Source organism: Haemaphysalis longicornis, unplaced genomic scaffold, assembly GCF_048455015.1.
Source record: "Haemaphysalis longicornis isolate Haplotype H1 unplaced genomic scaffold, Haemaphysalis longicornis Haplotype H1 scaffold_6, whole genome shotgun sequence".
In the NCBI taxonomy this organism is placed as follows: domain Eukaryota; kingdom Metazoa; phylum Arthropoda; class Arachnida; order Ixodida; family Ixodidae; genus Haemaphysalis; species Haemaphysalis longicornis.
In genome coordinates, this window is record NW_027526407.1 from 56,422,893 (window position 1) to 56,442,909 (window position 20,017).

The following is a 20,017-nucleotide window of genomic DNA, read 5'->3' on the forward strand; positions in this document are numbered from 1 at the left end:
GCCCTTTCGGTGATTGCAAACGTGTTTCAGAAGAACCCTAATGCGGCATTTGCTTAACAGGTGGAGAACGCGTTCTCACCGAAAAAGCCAGATGCTGTGGCAGTGGCATCGGAGGATATGGCCAATCACGCCTCGTGGCTGAGAGTGTATTGAGCGAGGGAACAAACTTTACCTAGTTCCTGAATTCCGAGCCGCGGAGTTATGAGTCCTCGGAGAAAGAAGACGTTCCACGGTTGTTCGACGGTGGCAGGCTTGGCGGAGGTGCACAGAGTTTCAATGCAGGCAGCCAACGAGGACCACAGGGCGGTCTGTAGATTAAGGGGGGCCCAGCTAGACAAGTAGGGTGATATCAGGGTAAAAGGGTTGGTGGAAAGAAATGTGGGAACCAGGGGGACCCGTACACAGCGTCATTATCTGTGTTCATTGTCCGGATAGCCACCGCATGTTATGGAGAAAGTTATCACTGTCGAGGTACAATGTGTACGCCTGACTAATATATGTAGCAAGTCTGCATGACAAATATTGATGGGGAGGGAAGTAGCATTCTTGCTGCATGAGGATGCGATATACGATGTATCACAGGCAGCCCTCACACCATAGCTGAGGGCTGCGTGCGGTATGAGCGTAGCGGGGCAGAATGGAGGTCGAGGCAATTTTCTGTTGCTCGAACTAGTTCCACGTAGGAGGGATAAAAGGCGCCCTGAGCCTGTTGCTTCGAGGCTGCGCACCAATATTTGTGCTACACTATAGGACGGATGGCATCGTAATTCGCACTTAACATAGAGGCCTCGTGCTGTCATTATTAGATGGCACGGTTCATGCTGTCACCTCGTGCATTCACTGGTGTGGTCTATAAAACCCCGTTATGTTGCAGAAGGTCTCATCGTGGCCAGACACGCTGTTGCATAACGATAGTGCTAGGGAACGTAACTGAAGTCATCTATTAAAAATACTCAAGGCGCAAATTTTCTACTCCGTGATATGACAACGGTAATGAATGACATTACATGAGAACATGATAACTTGAAATGACAACGGTAGAGAAGTAATATACTGACCGCTAGCCAGAACCCGGCTGTGAGGGGACGAGTGTAAGGGTACCGTATCAAACAGAGAGCCAGGAGATGCGTGAGTGACGTGTCAATTTCAATATGCGTCAGCAAAATAGGCTTTCTCTAAGCAACGTTGCAAACATGTTTTATCTTTGTTCGTAGAAATACCTTACCGATTGTATTTGTGACATCATTATTTTCCTTAAGAATGTTATATAATTCCCAGGAAAGTAGGCTCATGTTAAATGCAATGAAATTAGAAGTACCCCTGGTCCCGTCTATATTGTGGTCACCGTCCATGCAGTTCGCCGCGCAGAAAAATGGTGCTAACGATGGATGACGAATCTAAATGTTAAAAAAGCAAGTTTAAGGTTGTAATTCGAAAACGCTTTATAACTAAATTTTTCTACTTTTTCGGCTCAGTTACTCTATTTGAGGTTAACAGGTACCGCTACCTTGGCTTTAAGTTCACTAAATCACTTTAGCCGAACCATGTTCTAAAACTAACAGCTGATGCCTTAAAATTCCTTAACTACCGTACAAGATCCTTATACCGGTCGCCTCCATCGATCCGTAAAATAGCATTGGAAATTTTCATCCGTACCAAATTAGAATATGCCTCTACAATTTGGAATCCGTAACCAAAGTACCTGGTTGGAGCTTTGGAAGCTGTTCAATATCGCGCTACCGGCTTAATGTTATCGAATTATGGCAACGTTATCAGCGCTACCAACCTAAATTAATCTATTAAACTGGGTCTTTTCGCATCACGACTCAAATTTTCTGAGTTGCCTATTCCATAAATTCTACTACAACTTTGTACAGTAACTATCACTTACACTTTCTACTATAACTACTATAACTTCTACTATAAAAATCAGTCGTAGCATATCTCAACCCTTCCAAACTCCGCTAGTTGCCAACTTCGTACATCCTGAACTAATCATGCAGTAACCTGTTTATTGTTTCTGTGGTGTACGCGTAATTGTACTTTCTTTTTAGTTCTTTTTTTCGCTGTTTTTACATGGCCATTGTTTGCGATGTCTGAAGTATTAGCAAGTTATCTCTGATCGCTTTAGATGGAATGGTCCGCTCCCATAGCAAGCGGGAGTGCCTTTGCGCATGCGTGGTGCGCTCTGCCACAATCGGCGTTACGGGAGCGGGGACCCGCTACGCTCGGCGGGAGTGCTGAGCGGACCGTCGCGACAGATTACGCGCCCGCGCAGAATTCTACAATGGCTTTTCCCAGCGTGGTGAACGCGCAATAAGCAACTTCGTTTCTTCATTTGACACATGTGTGACTGAACCACGAAATCGCTTCCGAAAGGTAAAGGCGTCACACGAGGTTTAGAGCAGTAGCAAAACGTCAACCAAACTGCGAGATTACTTCAGTGCGCCGCACAGAACGACAGCCTTTTGTTGGCTCTTCGAAATGTTAACGGCGTTTATTATATGATGTAAGACTATTATATCGTCACCGCGTCTAACTTGTACAAAAAAGGTGAAATATTGCAATGCATGCTGTATTTTTTGTCTGAGTCACCAAAATATCAATTCTTATATTTCCTTTTGGATGGGGTTTTGGTTTGCACACACACAGGGCGCGAACGGTGACGCGAATCATTACCATTCCCGTGATATACAGTTATTGCTTAGCTGAAAGCTATTCTGCTCCTGACGCTGCGGTTGTGCTGAGTGTGTCGTCAGGAGGTGAGCGGAAGCAAAAAAACTGTCAGCTAAAACTATGTATTGTTTACCTCCCTGTTATGCTAAACTAGCTAAGGGCCTTTTAGGAAACAATAATTTATCATGTTGATAATGATGATGATGAGGGTGATTATAATCGTCATACCGTGAGAGGACGTGCCACTGTGGCCCTGACGTATTTACCCTGCATAGGACAAATGCATGGGATTCCGCGACATACTTGCTCTAGAAATTTTGTAGGAGCGGTGTACACGGTTATAGGCTCTTAATCGTCTACTTATATTCATTCCACAACAGCCATATTCGTTCTACAATAGCACGCTAGTGACTTCGCATTGCATTGGATCATAAGCAGGGCTTAGGTGTTCTCGATTTCTTTTTTTCTTTCTGAAACAACGTTGTAATACGCCTAAAACACTTTTCAAGCGATCAAAACAAAATACGTCTAAAACAAAATACAATTGTCCCGCTGTGGAAAAAAAAACTTGTTTGTCATGAGAAATAGTTTGTGTCACTTACGTGCCGTTTCCGTGTTTTCGATCGATATTAAACCCCGTGGGCGTTGGATTGTAAGTTTCGTAAGAGAGACATGGCTTAGGACGAGGTCTCTCAGTGGACAGCAACACGGTAAAGTTTGCAGGAATTGTAACAAACTGAAAATAGAGAGCACATTTTGAAAAAACTCACCAAGTAATCTTAGAATATATTATCAACAACGCTATACAAACAAAATTTTGTTCACAAGTGCTGTTTGTCAACTACGAGGAAGGCTCCCACTCGTTCAGCTGCATAAGTCTTTCAAATGCGGTAACCGAGAGGCAGTATCTTTGCGCTTCTTTCCCTGTCACGAGCAAACTTTTTACGCAAAAAAAAAGAGATACGGAAGGGAACCAGAAAATTATGCTCATAGTTCTTGCACGCAGTAACATTCGGCGCTTCTCGCGTACCTGTGTACTTTAATTGTGCACCCTTTAAAAGTACTGGCGAAAAATAAACAAAATTAACTAGCCTATACATTTCCTAGAATGAGGAGGCCTGTATCTCAATTTCTATGCAGATATCAGGGACAAAATTTATAATCTTTAAAAATATTTCCAGCACACATAAAAGAGGGAATATCCGCTAAAATAAGCAAGGTAATATAATTACGCTACTCGTTATCTGGGAGTCAAAAATTACCTTATTGACTCTTAAGAACGTTTGTTGGTGTTACGCAGTAGCAAAATCCGTTTTAAAGCAAATTTACCTGTTTTTAGCCAAGAAAAGCTCCAGAAAGTCCTGCAAATTCTTACCTGTTTGGTGGTACTTCTGAATGTACAGATTAGCAGTAAAAGTGATTGGGATTTTAAACATTTGAAAAAACACAACGCGCTCGTTGCAGTCACATCTACAATATTTTACGGCTAAGACAGCCGTACTACATTACAGGCTGCTATATCAAAAGTTCCTGCAAACTGAAGATGTCACTGCCCGGCTTTGCTTCAGGAAAAGTTGAAGCGACCGCTGTGGTACGAAAATACGAGTATAAAGACAGTTGTGCGAATGTTGAAAAATACGACGTAAAGCACCCTACAGGTGTGCCCAATTTAAGAAAAGCAATACGCCGATGTAAGTGCATTGTCTAAGGGTAATCGGAGGCAGGCCATACATCGCGTCGGAAATAATCGTTGTTTATAATATTTGAAGTTTGGGCCGCATTGCGACTACGTGAAACTCTATTGCTGTTCTTTCAATCGCATCTCACTTTAGTTTACTGAGTACGTACCGGTTCGCGATTTTAGGGTTTGATTGATTGATTGTAGGGTTTAACGCACCGGCGCAACGCAAGCGATGAGGCGCGACGTAGTGAAAGGCTACGTATTGATTTTGACCACCTGGGGATCTTTAACGTGCGCCGAAATATCGTGCACACGGGCGTTTGTGCTTTTCGCCTCCATCAGAAAAGCGGCCGCCGTGGCCGGGAATCGAGCCCGCGACCTCGTGCTCAGCAGCGCAACGCCTTAGCCACTGAGCCACCGCGGCGGGTGATTTTAGGGTTTTTAGCATTCTTCTAGTTAACTAAACGGAATCTTGATGGTCTCACTGCGAAATACGCAGCTGCTACGAAGAAATTGTTACTGCCGGCCATCCCAGCTATGAGTAACATATTTGTTTAGTTTCATTGGTTGTAACTGAGACGACTGTATGTAATTTCATATAATTAGCATGGTGCTGCAATAAGTTAGGCGATTTTATGGGTATATCTTCCCATTATCTTTCTTTTAGTTGGGTAGAGTCGGGAGGTTTGGGACGGTTGGAGGAATGGGACAGCTCGTTTATCTCTCCAGGAGTTAGTTCAAACACGTTCATCGGCTGCTCACGAGATGGCGCTAGCATACCGATAGCCTGGCTGTAATCAGGCCTCTCAAGCTTGGACGTTCCGTGGTTTCCCTATAGGCGGCGTAAAAATCGACGCCCCACGTGACCAACCTACAGCGCTGTTTTCGACCATCAAGCCCACCAGACGGCGCAAGCAAAAGGTTAATTTTGGTATAGAATACAAAACATTCATTCCGTGACTCAAAGAGTCCACACAGTTCGCTTACAATGTGTTATTTAAAAATACTATTAACAAGTTCCGCATCAAACATCCGTTGAGCAAAAATGTACGCAACTTTTTACGAACAGCCAACTGGTGCACCACCTCGTTTCTGAATTCGCAACCACAAAGCCGCCAATTCAAATTGAAACCGCTGAAACGGCCCACCGTTTCTATGTGCGCGGAGCACTGGTTTCGTGACTGTTATTGCTGTTATGTGCTTTTGCGTCCATCAGTTGTTGAGAGGACTGGCAAAACACGGGAATTGAGTGCTTGTGGAGTGACAAATGTGGGAAATTCGGCATCGGAAGACAGATGTCGAGGCCAGAATATTTGATTCTTCCAACAAAAGGTGAGTGTTACGCACTCCGCTAGAAAGACGGTGCAAAGGAAACCGTTGTCGCCGTCAATACCTCATTTGTGCCCTTCGTTCGAAATCTTAGCGCAAGTGAACGAGTTGTTATGGCAAAAAAAAAATGTTGTCACAAAAAGACGTACAATTGCAGCGATCGAAATGAAATGATGTCCTGGCCTCTGTAAACTTGCGGATGTCAATAAACGATTTGTTCTCACTTGCTGCTCACTGTGGTCTGTGCCAGTCGAGGCCATCTGGTCACCTGGCGTAACATCACTTCACTAGCGCGGCGCAAGTAAACACGCGGCCAGCGTGCCAGCCAGGAACCAGCAGAAGCAGCCACGGCCGGAGTCGACGCTCCTTTCGCGCGCGGGAGGAGGAGAGTCGCGTCCGGCCGTGGAGCAGCGAGCCGGCGGCCGCCGTGCGAGGGCAGCCATGTTATTAAGGAGCTCAAGCGGCCTGTGCAAAAAGCATCCGCCATGTTTACAAAGCCGTGTTTACAGCGCCATCAAGCGGGCACACTCGGTAGTTCACGACGCCGCCACTACGCTTTTTCTGGCACTACAGGCAAAGCTAGACCTTTGTTTCTCTAAAATCCTCCCTGTTCTGTGCTGTAATGGTGGCCGTCTTCAGCGGATGGAGCTTTCTCTGACTACAACTCTCGTTTTTCACGCGTCAAAAGTAAGTATCCGCTTACTCATTTACACCTCTCTCAGTTTTAAACCGCGCTGCCTATGCTGATACCAATTTTTCTTCGAAAACACGCGTTAGGGTCGTACTTCATGCAATAACAAGTTTAGCCCTAACAAGAGAATTTTCGCCATTGAATGTATTTTTCGTTGGGCGAACCACCTGGGGAGGAATGGGACATTTGAGTCGCGGGTGGAATGGGACAGTGTCCCATTCCTCCCCACCATACGGCTGGTGCTGTGTCTAGCGGATATGCTTCAATGCTGTGCCGCTTTAGTTCCGAAAGCAGTTATTTTTTTATTCGTTATTTAAAGTGTAGAAATGCTTCGTGCCGTGATGTTAAAAAACAGACAGGATGTTTCTGCGACAGTTGACGTTAAGACGCGCTAAACCAACGGGGCATCATAAAATGCAATGTTTCTCCACTAAAAAGGTGTGATTACGGTACACATTTGCGAGAAGCCCGGAATAAGCACGTGAATAGTAGGCAGCAATAGGAGTGCTGTTACGTGCATTCAAGGAAGTTAAGCGCGCTTGGTGTGCGTGAATATTTACATTTACCAATTTTTGATCCATTTCCATTTTCAGGAAGATGCCGCGGGTTTACAAGAGGAAGCATCCCGACAGAGCTGAAACATCGAACAATTTGATCCTGGATGCTGTGAGATTGGTGTGCGATGAAAAGAAAAGTATAAGAGACGTAGCAGAAGCTTTTGAAATATCAAAATCATCGCTTGGCCGAGCAGTGAAGAAGTACAGAGAATGCGGTGACACAGGTGGCATCATGTTCAAGTCCAATTTGGTCTGCGGAATGGTCTTCACAACAGAAGATGAAGTACTCTTGAAAGAATATTTGCTGAAAGCAAGCAAAATGCATTATGGGCTTACGAGAATGCAAGTTCGTTCACTGCCGTACGAGTTTGCAACAGCCTTAAACCGGAAGTGCCCGGCGTCATGGGAACAGAACAAGGTAGCTGGAAGAGACTGGTTTATGGGCTTTATGGACCGCCATCCCGAGCTATCGCTTCGATCGCCAGAAGCGACCAGTCTGGGTTGGGCAACAAGCTTCAATAAGAACAACGTCGATGCTTTCCTTTCAAACCTGAAAAGTGTCTACGACCGATACAAGCTAACTCCGGACCGCATCTGCAATTGTGATGAAACGGGCTTCACAACTGCACACAACCCACCAAAGGTAGTAGCAGCACGTGGAGAAACGCAAATCGGTCAGGTTACATCCGCAGAACGCGGCGAACTGGTGACTGTTTTGTGCACTGTTAATGCCATCGGGAACGCCCTGCCACCAGTGTTCATTTTTCCACGCGTGAGGTTTAAAGATTTTTTTCTGAAAGGCGCCCCGGCAGGAAGCGTCGGTTTGGCAAGCAAGTCGGGATGGATGTCCAGCGAACTGTTTTTGTTGGCATTAGAGCACACTGTGAGACATACGAAGTGCTCGAAGTAGGAACCAATTCTCTTAATTCTCGACAATCATGAAAGCCATGTGAGCACCAACACCATCAACAAGGCCAAAGAGAGCGGAGTCATCCTGCTGACCTTTCCCCCACACTGTAGCCACCGCCTGCAGCCACTTGATGTGTCCGTGTACGGACCATTTAAATCTAGGTACAACGCTGCTTGCAATGATTGGCTCATAAATAACCCCGGGAAGACCATCTCCATCCACAATGTTGCACAACTAGTTGGATCCGCCTACTTATTAACGGTGACACAAAAGAACATAATCTCGGGCTTTCAGAAAACTGGAATTTGGCCTTTCAATAGCGAGCCCTTCACTTCGGATGACTACATGATGTCATCAGTCACTGACAGACCCGTAACGTCTGTAAGCGGAGAGGTGTCACGACAGACGGCCACCATCACCGAGAAAACGGACAGGGCAAGCCGACTGGAAAGTGATTTGAACTTTGAGACAAACGGCCATGGAGCTCGCAACGTCTCTACAGATGTCTTCCCACCTACTGACGCCAACGCAGCCTCGACGTCAACTGCTTCTCCCAGCCGGATTGGTCCAAGCGACCTAAGGCCCTACCCTAAGGCTGCACCGCGTAAGACAGGGCAAAAAGGAAGGAAGAAAGGTAGGACAAAAGTCCTTACGGATAAACCCGAGAAGCATGCGATTGAACAAGAAGCTGCAGAGAGGCTGGCACGACTGAGTCTGAAAAAAAGAGCGCTTATCACAGCTAAGACTGTCGCCACTACCCGCCCAAAAAAGAAATGGCGACTTCAGAAGGAGTTCAGTTCTTCAAGTGAAGACGACACTGTTGCCGTTGCATTTGATGATTCACACAGCGACATGTCGGGTTCCGATAATGAGAGGCGGGACATTTCTGAGGCCGATTGCCCAAACGAAACTTTTCAAGTGACAAAAGGCGATTTTGTCCTTGTCAGATTTCGTAAGAAAAAATCTGACGTTTATTACACGAGTAGAGTCGAAAGTAGTGACAATATTGACGTCAGTGTCCAGTTCCTTCGAAAGAAAGACGAGAGCTCAAAGTTTTACTTTCCTCCGCAGAAAGATATAGGGACTGTGCCAATGACGGATATTGTGATGAAGCTGCCAGCGCCAAAAACTATTGGGGGAACGAAGCGCCTGCAAGCTTGCTTCAAGTTTGATGTGGAACTATCGGCTTTTAATGTCCGCTGAAGACGTTGGGACCGATACTTTACTGGCGTCCCATTCCTCCCAAAGGCTGTCCCACTCCACCCTAAGGGATGGGTGGAATGGGACAGATTTTAGCTGTTAGAAACTATTTTTTTGCAGTTGCGCTAGAAGTGGCAGTAACCCGTGTTTCTCAGAATTTGCGCAGCTTGTTTCGACTTGTACTATAATCCATCAACCATCTTTTTGCGTTCAAAATAAAAAAAAACTAAAAATGCATTTGTGCAAAGTGTCCCATTCCTCCCGACTCTCCCCTACCTACCTCCGTTCGACTGTATCCCGCTTGTATCTGTTACACTATGTTAATTTATGCCTAACTCATATCACCGCTGAAAAGAAAGCCACGGCCGGCATATTCCTGCGCGAGTATAGGTTGCGATTTATTCATGTTTGTGGCTTTTTTGGCGAATAGGCACGTTCCGGTGACCCGTTAGAAGTCATGTTGGACGTTTATTTGCCCATGTTGCTAAGTAAAAAATCAGCTTCATGGGACATGTGTGTCCCGTCACATTCTTGGCCGAAATTGCTTAGGTTAAGGAGGTCTTCTTCAATCGGTTGTTTTCTACGTTTTAGAGGCCGTTCTGCTCTTAGCTACAATAAATTCTACTCGGATTTGGCCTTTTATTTCAGGCACAGTATGAGATGTAACGCGCTGTGAAGAACTATGTTTATCGTAGGCCGTACCTCAATATTATAGACGTGTTAAGTACAAAGACCACGGCCAAATGCGGTATGTAGGGTATAACTAATTTTGGTCTTCTAAACACCATCTTGTCTGTAGGTTAGTGCTACAACCTAGAAGGTGACTTTTTTGTACGACTAAGCGAAAGTGACGGGACGAGCGATAGCCACACCGCCAGGTTTTGGAGTGCTACATGTCCACCAGAAAACATCCCGGATACCAGAAAAGGTACACAACATACGTGCTACCATACTCAAATTGCCCACTGAGAGACAAGCCCACTTCCTCAGCAGCAGAGTATCTGGCCGCCATAGTGCATTATTGGCCTAATACCTCGCGAAAGTACCAAAAACCTATAGCATGGCCCTTAGCCTCTAGAAGGTGTAGAGCACCTGTCCACGACGGTGGTCAGGTCAGCAACACAGCGGAAGGCGCTAAAAATCTTCGTGTCTTAACAGGTCGCCACTGGAAGTTCAACCTGCAGCGTTTAACGCTAGAAATATGTGGAGCGAAGGCAGCTCAGATAAACTACCAGAGCGTTCAAGATATAAATAATGTTCATGATTGACAATCCAGCGCGCGAAAACACCGCACAAAAAAGAACGAGAGTTAGACAGGACACCGCTGCACTCACAACTGATTTATTTCGAAGAAAACATTGGTCATATATACAGATCAGTCTCCCACGTGGCGGTAACCCACGTGAAATCAGTTAAATTGTATATCACTGAAGAAAACGATGAAGTAGGTTTCATTCAAAAGTGCGGCGTGTCAGTCAACAGTTTTATGGAGATCCTAGAATTCTATCTGAAATCAACATTTATTGAGTGGAAAAATGAATTCTTCGTTCAAAAACGAGGGGTGTGTATTGGCTCAAAGGTGGCGCCTATGCTTAGTAATATATTCCTAGGTAGGGTTGATAGAAGTATCGAAAGAAACGTGTGCGGCTTGGCAAAGAAAATTTTTCGTTATGTAGATGATTTTCTAATAATCGTTGAAAATAGAGATTTGAATGTAGAGGGCCTTTTAAATGTGTTCAATGAGTGTGGTCTCGGATTGCAGTTCACATTTGAGCTGCCAAAACTGAACAAACTGCAGTTTTTGGATTTAGAATTAACTTTCAATACAGGTCATGTATGCTGGTGTTACCGTCCCAGATCTCAAAAACCAGTGCTAAACTTCAAATCGGGTCATTCGAAGGTAATAAAAAATGGGATCGCATTCTCTTCATTACGCTCAGCCCTCTCAAGGTCATGTGACCATCAGCTGAATGACAGCTTCCCGAACCAGATAAGTAGAATGCAGACGGCTGGCTACCCTGACAATGTTCTCCTCATGGTCGTGCAGAAGTTAGTCAAATGGATAAAAGGAAAAGATACGGCAGGTTCTGTGACGCAGCCACCAAGGCAAAGAAAAAGATACCCCGTTGTGATACCGTATAAGCACCGGCTCTCTCATAACTTAAAAAACGTTGCAATAAGATACGCTGTCGACGTGGTATTCTCGGCACCAAATAAATTAGGAAAATTGTGCAGTAGGGTTGACCGAAGATTAGCTCCCCGGAATACAAAAAAAAGTGTGCCCGATAAATCATTCAGACCCATCTGTGAAATGTGCAATGGGTGTCGTGTATATGTTACCACTTCGGTGTGGACATATATATGTGGGACAAACCGGGAGGTGTCTGAACACCAGGTTGTCCGAGCACCAGCGTTCATTTAAAACGAATCCACACAGCCACCTGGCAAAACACTGCTGCAAACAAGATTGTGAGCCGCTTTTTAATGAAACCACTGTGTTGTCGAGACACAAAGATAAAACAACACGGGAAATTATCGAGGCCTTTCAAATCAGACGAGCTGCTGACCGTTGTATAAGTATGCCCTCAATAGTGCTGCATGACCGGGAATACGCGTATCTGAGTGACGCCTTTGCATGACCAAGTAAACCAAAGACTACACATGTGCAAACCGATTAATGATTGCGTTTTTTTGTTTGTGGTTATCGGGTGCAATAGGTTACCGCCACATGGGAGACTGATCTGTATATATGACCAATGTTTTCTTCGAAATAAATCAGTTGTGAGTGCAGCGCTGTCCTGTCTAACTCTCGTTCTTTTTTGTGCCGTGTTTTCGCGTGCTGCATTGTCAATCATGAAGTTTCACCAACTCGCCCAAATCACAGTCCTCTTGAAATAAATAATGTGTTTGCATTAACCAAGGTCAAAATCACGATGGCGTTCAACTGTTGAATGGCAGGTGTAGCTATACTAAAAGTCTTGAGCAAAGGAAGAAGTTCAGCATATTTTTGCAGATTTTGAAAGGCAATGTGCAAAAATTGAAAAGAACGATTTAGAGGTCACAAGAGTTGTCATCAAGCTGAACAAGACGTGTAGGCTTCAACTAAACGTAATCAAATCAAATTCAATTTTAGTGAGGATCTAAATATTGTGTAGGAGGTTGAGGGACTTCTCAAAGTTAAAAGCGTTGATCACTTGATGTGGACAAGTAGAATAAGAATGTATTTGAAAAAACAGAGGCCAAATATAGGGTAGGGATGGAACCCGAAGCTTCAAACAGTAGGGGAAACAGCACAAGAGTTTGTAATAACACTTAGTACAATTTCACAATTTCACCCGGTGAAATGAAATATACTGTATATCTACTGAATGCACATCCCCGCAAGTCATGAAAATGGTATACTGCACCAGTTCCAAAGCGCGTGTCCACGCTCCAACGACTCCAAAGAGCGAGTGAGGCTATGCTGCGATGTGAGAGACGTGCAGGGCACTTGCCATGTATACATCGCGCAAAGTGGTTCCCTGGGTATGCTCGAAAGCTGTCAACACTTACCACTTCGAGGCATACAAGACCCATGGCATAGATATCCTACAAAGCTGTTGAAATTGATTAGGTCGTCGGAGGTGTCAATGGCAGTATTTGCACCAAGGAACGTACTCGACAAACACGAGCATTCATACCTTCAATCAACTTTAAAAACTTTTTCAGAGATAGTAATTCTGCCTTTGAAAAGATTTTGCTGCAACTTATTGTTTAAAATAAGGAATGGGTAAGAGTGGCAAGCTTACGTACTTGAGTGATATTGTATCTTTTCGCATGCACGCCTAAAGGCAGAAGGACGCAGGAAGCGGTGAGAGCATATTGAAGGATTCTTAACGCCATTCTTCTTCTCAAAGGCGCCACGAATCCTGTTTTTATATACCCCCCAAGATGATGACATAAAATGCGCCCTGACCTTTAGGAAATAGCTACTATAAAAATAAACGTGACAGCTGCCCGTTGGCAATGTTGCGACCGATTTTGCTGTCGCCGATGGGAACAGAAATATGTTTTTAAAGCAAGATTGGAAGCTGTTGGTGTTATTTTGAATTCCCGGTCGGCGCCTTACAATAGGCTTTTGTTAGTCAGACAACAACATTGCAAAAGTCAATTCACAATGAACATTGATCGATTGGTTTTGGTTCAGACCTAAAAGTGCCCAGTGCTCAACTTTAAGGATTGCGTTTGCCATGCAGAAGTAAGCACGTTATAATAGAAGCAACAATATTTAGGACGCCTCAGAGTTCTCAGAGGAAAAGAAAAAACAATGCTACTGGTCAGCCTGCACTCACGCAATTATTTCCCAACACCAACGTTCTGAAGAAATATTGTTGTCTGTTCGCGAAGATGGAAATCCCTTACGTTCGTTGCCAGAAACCACATGGTGGCACAGTTAATTAGTATCTGATAAAATGAGACTAACAAGATCTCAGATGCCGAATTAAGATTAGTATTGAATGGGACTCCTTAGACAGCAAGAAGTCCAGTCTTTTGTTTTTTTGTCTCGATTACTCTGCACGTAAACAACACAAATATAATTATTTAAGCATGAATACTTTTCGCATACTGAACCTCCGTTTGCTCATTTTCACTTTGGGAACCAGCGAATGGTATTATGTGATATCTGAAGAAACGTAGTCCACGAGTACCGGAAACGTTTTGTAAACTTTTATTCGTAGTTATTTTGATGAATGGCCACGCAAGACATTGGCAGCCAAAGTGAGCCATAAAGAATTATAAAGGAAGATGCGCGGCTACGAAGCGCGAACTTGGACGGCCAGAAGCCAAGCGACGGAATAGAGAATGGTGACGTGGACATTACCCCGTGGCACGCACGGTGCACGGGGGCAACTGGAGGCAAGACCGGTGCAACCGACCGCCAACGCTAGAGGGGTAGTTTGGCGCCGACATCGTGGCGCTGGGGCGCCGACTCATGAGGCTCATGAGGTTCTATTGAGGTTCATGAGGTTTTATTGCCGGGTCTTGGCTTTCTTGGTCTCGCATGATGGTGTTCGAGACGTACCCGAACTACAAGGTGCGTCGCTAGTGTAGCAATCTTCACGTCTCAGCGGAACGTGAGACCATTTTGTTGTTGGCCGCCCGCGCGAGCCGTTCGCGGACTTTCAGAACTCCGTTCATTGGACCTTTAATTGAGTGTTGAATAATGAGCTGCCTTCCGCGTAGACGAACCGGTACATCCCTTCGTTTATTTTTATGTCCTCCTCTGACGCCGGTCATCTACCGTCCTGTTAAATATTGTCCGCCGTGTGTCCACCAACATTCATCTGTCTGCCTTTGTGATCTCCTGCTCAATGCTAAAAGTTATAACTAGAGTCTTAAAATTTAGGCAGAGTGCCCGTTTTTTTTCTTGCGACCGTATCAAGCGATTTGTCATAAAAGGAGGAACTGCGGGAATGGAAACATTTTAAAGAATCACTCAGTGGCCCTTTAGGTGCATATTTGGAGGTCGGTGCTATAGGTTTATTACGCCTAAAATACCGTTTTTTCGTGTTTTTCAGGTGGAGGTTATACGACAAGAGTTCTCTGTTCAAAGCCCGCTGCTCGGCGTTTGTCGAAAACCATCTGCAAGCAGAAGCCGTGTGCCGTCCCCAAACTTCCCTAGACGTGGACATCCTGCTCGCCACGTCGGCCTCACATTACCCCGAACAACTAGGCCGCCAGCGGCCCGCCAGCAGCCCGTACGCTTCGACACCGCAGCAAACCTCATCTGTATGAGCTTGACGTCACCCCTTTCCGAACGAGCTCTTTTGTTCTGTTTTTCTGTGGCGCTGTGTCGACAGATCACCGGTGAAAACGTCGGCCTATCCAATGCGAACAACAGAAACATGCGAAGGGAAAAATGAACGTGACGCAGCCGCGCATGTGCCGCTCAAGGTAATGGACGACTCGCGGGAGAAAACCACGCAGACCATCTCAACACGGTAAGTTTTAATGTGACGCGACAAACCCTTGCACAGCTTGCCGCCAACCACGGTACATCGCCGGGCTGCAAAAGTCGGCGTCTGTACACGAAGAAGAAACGGGAAACGGCGGTTGTATAACGAGCCCCTCAGCACATTCTGGGTGTCTGGTCGCGACAGGCATCATATGCCATGGCGAGTAATATTAAACGGCATTTGCAACCTGGCTTTAAGGGTTAGTTGCAAAGAATCTTGCTGGCTGTCTAATGGTGGTAATTTAGTATATATTACACAGCCATTAGCACTGTGGTTCCATTCAGATTCTCTAGTCATCGATTTCTTCGGAACTGGATGACTGGGTGATTTATCTGGACATATTTACTTCACTGCACTATCTCTGGGATTCATCGGTGCTGCAAATATGTCTGAAGGTCATTCTATTTTGCCAACAAATAAATGGCTGCAGTCAAGATAGCGTTTTTCGAGGCCCAATTGTGTCTTCAAGAAGCAGTTACCGAATGTGCTCCTTGCAACGGAGCCCGTTGTTACTCCTTAGGGAATTCGGCTAAGGGTGAAAAACTACTATAGCAACACTTTCGTTATAACGGCCTTTTATTCGACGAAATTGAGGCAACTCTAACTCTTTTACAGCACGCTACGCTTCAGTGTGGCGTGGTACATTGAAGTTTCTTAACACTCTTACAACCTCAGGTTCATGCTTAAAATCAGAGCTCCAGACGGGCTTAAGAATGGCAGTTTCAAAAAACAAAGACTAAAATGAAGGAATTTGTACAACTGTGAGCGGGTTATCACAAGTGCGTGCTGACGAACTGCAGACAGTACAATCAAACATGTTTTCCAGCAGACTACATATACGTTCTTTCCAGCTGAATCAACAATCCGCATTCAATGTGATGTCATATCTGAGGATACGCCAGGGGATGCATAAACATTTTCTTCACTGCAAACGGCACAAAATGTTTTGTATTAATTTGTGATATTTTGCATTAATTTGGGGCCGCGCCACGGCAATCGGCATGCCACGCTCACCCTTCACGTTGGTACAGGCGCTGTCGCTGGCCATCTTGGGTCTCCTTATGCCGGGATGGACTAAACGTCGATGGAGCGCTTATCCTACCGGCATCTCACGAGAACCGGTGGAATACGGCGCATCTTCGAGCCAACTGCAAGGATTGTTGCCAATACTGGCGGTGACTACCCAATTCACCTGGCAACACGGGACTGCGTCACATGACTGGACCGAATATAACGACGGGCACTTCAACGCTGCTTGGGGCCGCGCCACCGCACTCGGCATGCCACGCTCACCCTTCATGCTTGTACAGGTCATTTACTTAAAAACGTCCTGTTACCGAGACAATAATGTCTGCCTTGTTGCGGTGTCCTGGCCCCTTGATTGTTTGAAGCGTATCCGTTCATCTGCCTTGTATGTTTGGCGCCTACTGCTACTTGGCGGTGAGGTGGAAGCGAACCAGGACCAAACTGGACTTGGTTTTCAGTACTGCCGTACGCCTTGAAGCCAGCAATGCGAGCCTTTTCGAAGCGGTCAACAAAGTGGTGCTAATTCATATCGATATAAAGAATGACTTAGAAGCATTGACTAAACGTGTCAAAGAACTGTAAGCTAAGGCCGTTGTGGCTGTTTCAACTAAAACTGTCGTTGGTCATGGTGCAAGTTTAGCGTGTATGCAGGAAAAGATTGATGATTTAGAAAACCGTTCGCGAAGGTTCAATGTCCTGTTTTCCGGCACCACGGACAGTGAACAATCGGAATGATGGGAATCGTGGGAAACACCTGTTCGTGAGTTTTTCTCAAACAAGCTTGCTGTGACAGCGGCTTTAATTGACTGGGCTCACAGACTTGGCCGGTTCTTAGCTGATAAAACGCGTCCCATTATCGCTAAGTTTTACAAAGAAAAAGAAGTCGAAATTATTCTAAGTAACGGGGTAAAGCTTAAATATACAACGTTCAGTCTTTCACGTTGTTTTTCTGAGGCTATGCGAGAAAAACGTCGCAAGATACATCAGTTTTCGAGAGCGATCAAAAAAGGAGACTGCGCGCTCCTCGTGTTCAACAAGCTGACGGTGAATGACAATATTTATGTATGGGGTGCAGCGGCAATTCGTGCAACAGGTGTATATCAACCTGTCGCTCCAGAGGCGAGTGCTTCGCCCGTGCCAGAAGTTGTCCCATAACACATCAGCTCTGCTTGTTTCGGTCGTCCAAACACGCCCTGCTTCGCAGTGGCGAAGCAACCCGCCACGGTGGCTCAGTGGCTAAGGCGTTGCGCTGCTGAGCACAAGGTCGCGGGTTCGATTCCCGGCCGCGGCGGCCGCTTTTCTGATGGAGGCGAAAAGCAAAAACGCCCGTGTGTACGAGATTTCGGCGCACGATAAAGATCCCCAGGTGGTCAAAATTAATCCGGAGCCCTCCACTACGGCGCGCCTCATCGCCTGCGTTGCGTCGGCGCGTTAAACCCCACAATCAATCAATCAATCAGCAGTGGCGAAGCAGACTGCTTCAGTTAAATCTTTCTTTCCTCTACACTAAGATCAGAAGCGTATTTTCCGAACATGTTCCGCTATCATTGCTTGCTGACTCATGTTCTTCGTCAATAATTGGTTTAACAGAGCTGACTTTAACTGTTGGTTTAACTGTTTTGGTTTAACTGTTTCTGACGGCAATATTTTTGTCACTAGTGAAAAAGTTGACATTTTTCGCTGCGACAGAAAACGTCGCAAAGATGGTGTACTTATAGCAATAAAAGAACAATTCAGCTTTGTTCCTTTAAATATAACTTTAATGCGTGTAGGTTTTGCTAAAATGTAAAACTACTGACGTAGTAGGTGCCGTTTATCGCCCGCCTGATATGGGTAACGTTTTTTCTGCCGTGTTTAAACGTGCCTTTAGATAAGTGTATAATCTGTACGCAAAGTGCTCACTAATTATCTTTGGTGATTTCAACTTTCCTAATATCAATTGGCCATCACTGTCAGTCACTTCCAGTGACACGTAAGCGCATTCATTCTTGCATGCGCTTGGATCGGTAGGGACTGATGCTCACAGGATTGTCACCAACAGTGGTTATTTTCGTCAACTTGGCACACTGAGCTGCGTCTTGTACTTCTAAGAGAAGGTCACCGCTTCCCAACTTACTTACTTACTTACTTACTTACTTACTTACTTGCTTACTTTATAGCCGCCGCCTAGCTCATTCGCTAGAACTTTGGCTACCAAGAATGGTGACAGACGTCTCATTGACATGCCTTCTTTCGCACAGCGCATGACGTGGAACTTTAGGAAATTTTCTGATTGTTTAGGAGTGAAAAACTGCTTGACTGCTTCGTTGCGCCCCCGTTTTGGAGGGCGATCATGGCATGCAGAAGATATTGTTGCAATAACAAGTGAAATCAGTTCAGCAGCTATGCTGGCCGCCTACCACCGAGCCAAACCTGAGAACGCGCTAGATGCGCGTTAGCCATACATAGCCGCTATAACCCTGTTTAAGTCCTCAAGGTTGATTCCTTACCCAGGGTTAACCCTCGCCGCCTGGGAATGTGTGGAAATGAGGAAAAGAAGAGATGACAGGACAGGGGTAGCTAAGAAGACAGGAAGGGGAGAGAGCTGAGAGGGAGGCAGGAAAAGGGGACTGGCTGGTTCCCCCCGGGCGGGTCAGACCGGGGGCCACCGTCTGCGAGAAGCAGGGGCCACATTGGCGTGTTGCCTCTACCGGGGGGCCGTGAAGGTCCAAAACAACCCCGGCTTTGGCTCAACCACCAGGATTCCCTTTTCCCCGGACACGGCTCAGCCACGCACAGCCGGGGCGTGGGTGGGTCCAACCCACATGTGCTCGGGTCCATCGTGTTACAAGACACCAAGTGCCTACGGCAGTAGGCACCCCTGCGGAGAGCATGAATGTTTGATAGGTCTAGTACACTTTTTGCTGGATAGATAGAAAAGAAATTTTAGTCTTGCTGTTTTCCTGCGACATTATAAAGTTTGAATTTTGTTATCATGCTTTTGTTCAGTTGGGGAATCAGACTGGCGAAATCGGTTGAAGATAAAACGGGCGACTAACCTTTGGATTTTCTCTAGATTGTTAACATCTTTTTTAGTATGCGGATCCCACACCTCACAAGCATATTCCAAACCAGACCTGATTATTGTATTGTGTTCTAGCAGTTTAGTACTGGAGGGAGAACTATTGAGTTTGTGCCTGAGCATGCCTAATTTCCTACGTGTGGATAATCAAATCGTTTCAATGGGAGAAAACCTACTTAGTTTGCTGGTGATTGTTACGCCAAGATACTTGTAACTTTCTGTTAGTAAAATGGGGGTTCCTTTTATACTGTACAGGTAAATAAATGGCTGTTTCATATTAGTGATGCGCATGACCATAGTTTTATTAGGGTTTACATTCATTCCCCCGCGGTCACACCTCGTAGTTATGGCTTCGACAGATTGGTGCAGCATTATCAGATCATTTAAGAACTTAATTGAACGAAATAAAAGACAATCATCAGCAAATAAGCGGTTTTTTACACCTTGTTTAGCACGTGTTGTAATATCATTATTATAAATTAGAAACAGCAAAGGCCCAAGGACACTCCCCTGGGGAACACCGGAGTTAACAGAGAGAGGGTTAGAATAAACACCGTTTATGTCAACAAACTGTGTTCGTGAACCTATTTCGTGACTGTGTTCGTACGATGAAACCCATTTAACAATTGTAGAGGGAAAACCTATCAAATAAAGTTTGTGAATGAGTTTGGAGTGCGTACCGAGTCAAATGCCTTGCTGAAGTCAAGGAAAGTTACATCGGTTTGGTCTGATTTATCTAGTATCGAGGAGAATGAATGGACACAAGAAATTATTTGGGTAGTTGTAGAAAGACCTTTACGGAAGCCGTGTTGGATAGGCGATAGAACATTTCGCGCGACTAAAAAGTTTATCATGTAATTTGAGATGATGTGTTCCAGCAGTTTACAACA

At 45.3% G+C, this 20,017-nt stretch overlaps 2 protein-coding genes across 2 annotated transcripts in view; one reads left to right on the top strand and one right to left on the bottom strand.

Annotated features, from left to right (window-relative positions):
* LOC144143027 (uncharacterized) overlaps positions 1-12,788 on the bottom strand; it is a 38,580-nt gene extending 25,792 nt beyond the window's left edge. The window contains exons 1-2 of the mRNA XM_077674848.1: positions 12,597-12,788; positions 3,279-3,412 (exon numbers count right to left, since the gene is read on the bottom strand). Of these exons, the coding sequence (XP_077530974.1) occupies positions 3,279-3,412; positions 12,597-12,620 (158 nt within the window). The 5' untranslated portion in view covers positions 12,621-12,788. The remainder of the gene's footprint in view (positions 1-3,278; positions 3,413-12,596) is intronic.
* On the top strand, positions 6,856-7,940 carry LOC144141575 (uncharacterized). Its single transcript, XM_077673116.1, has one exon. It carries the CDS (start codon positions 6,975-6,977, stop codon positions 7,842-7,844), a length of 870 nt encoding a protein of 289 aa, XP_077529242.1. The 5' UTR covers positions 6,856-6,974; the 3' UTR covers positions 7,845-7,940.
* Positions 12,789-20,017: the final 7,229 nt, after the last annotated feature.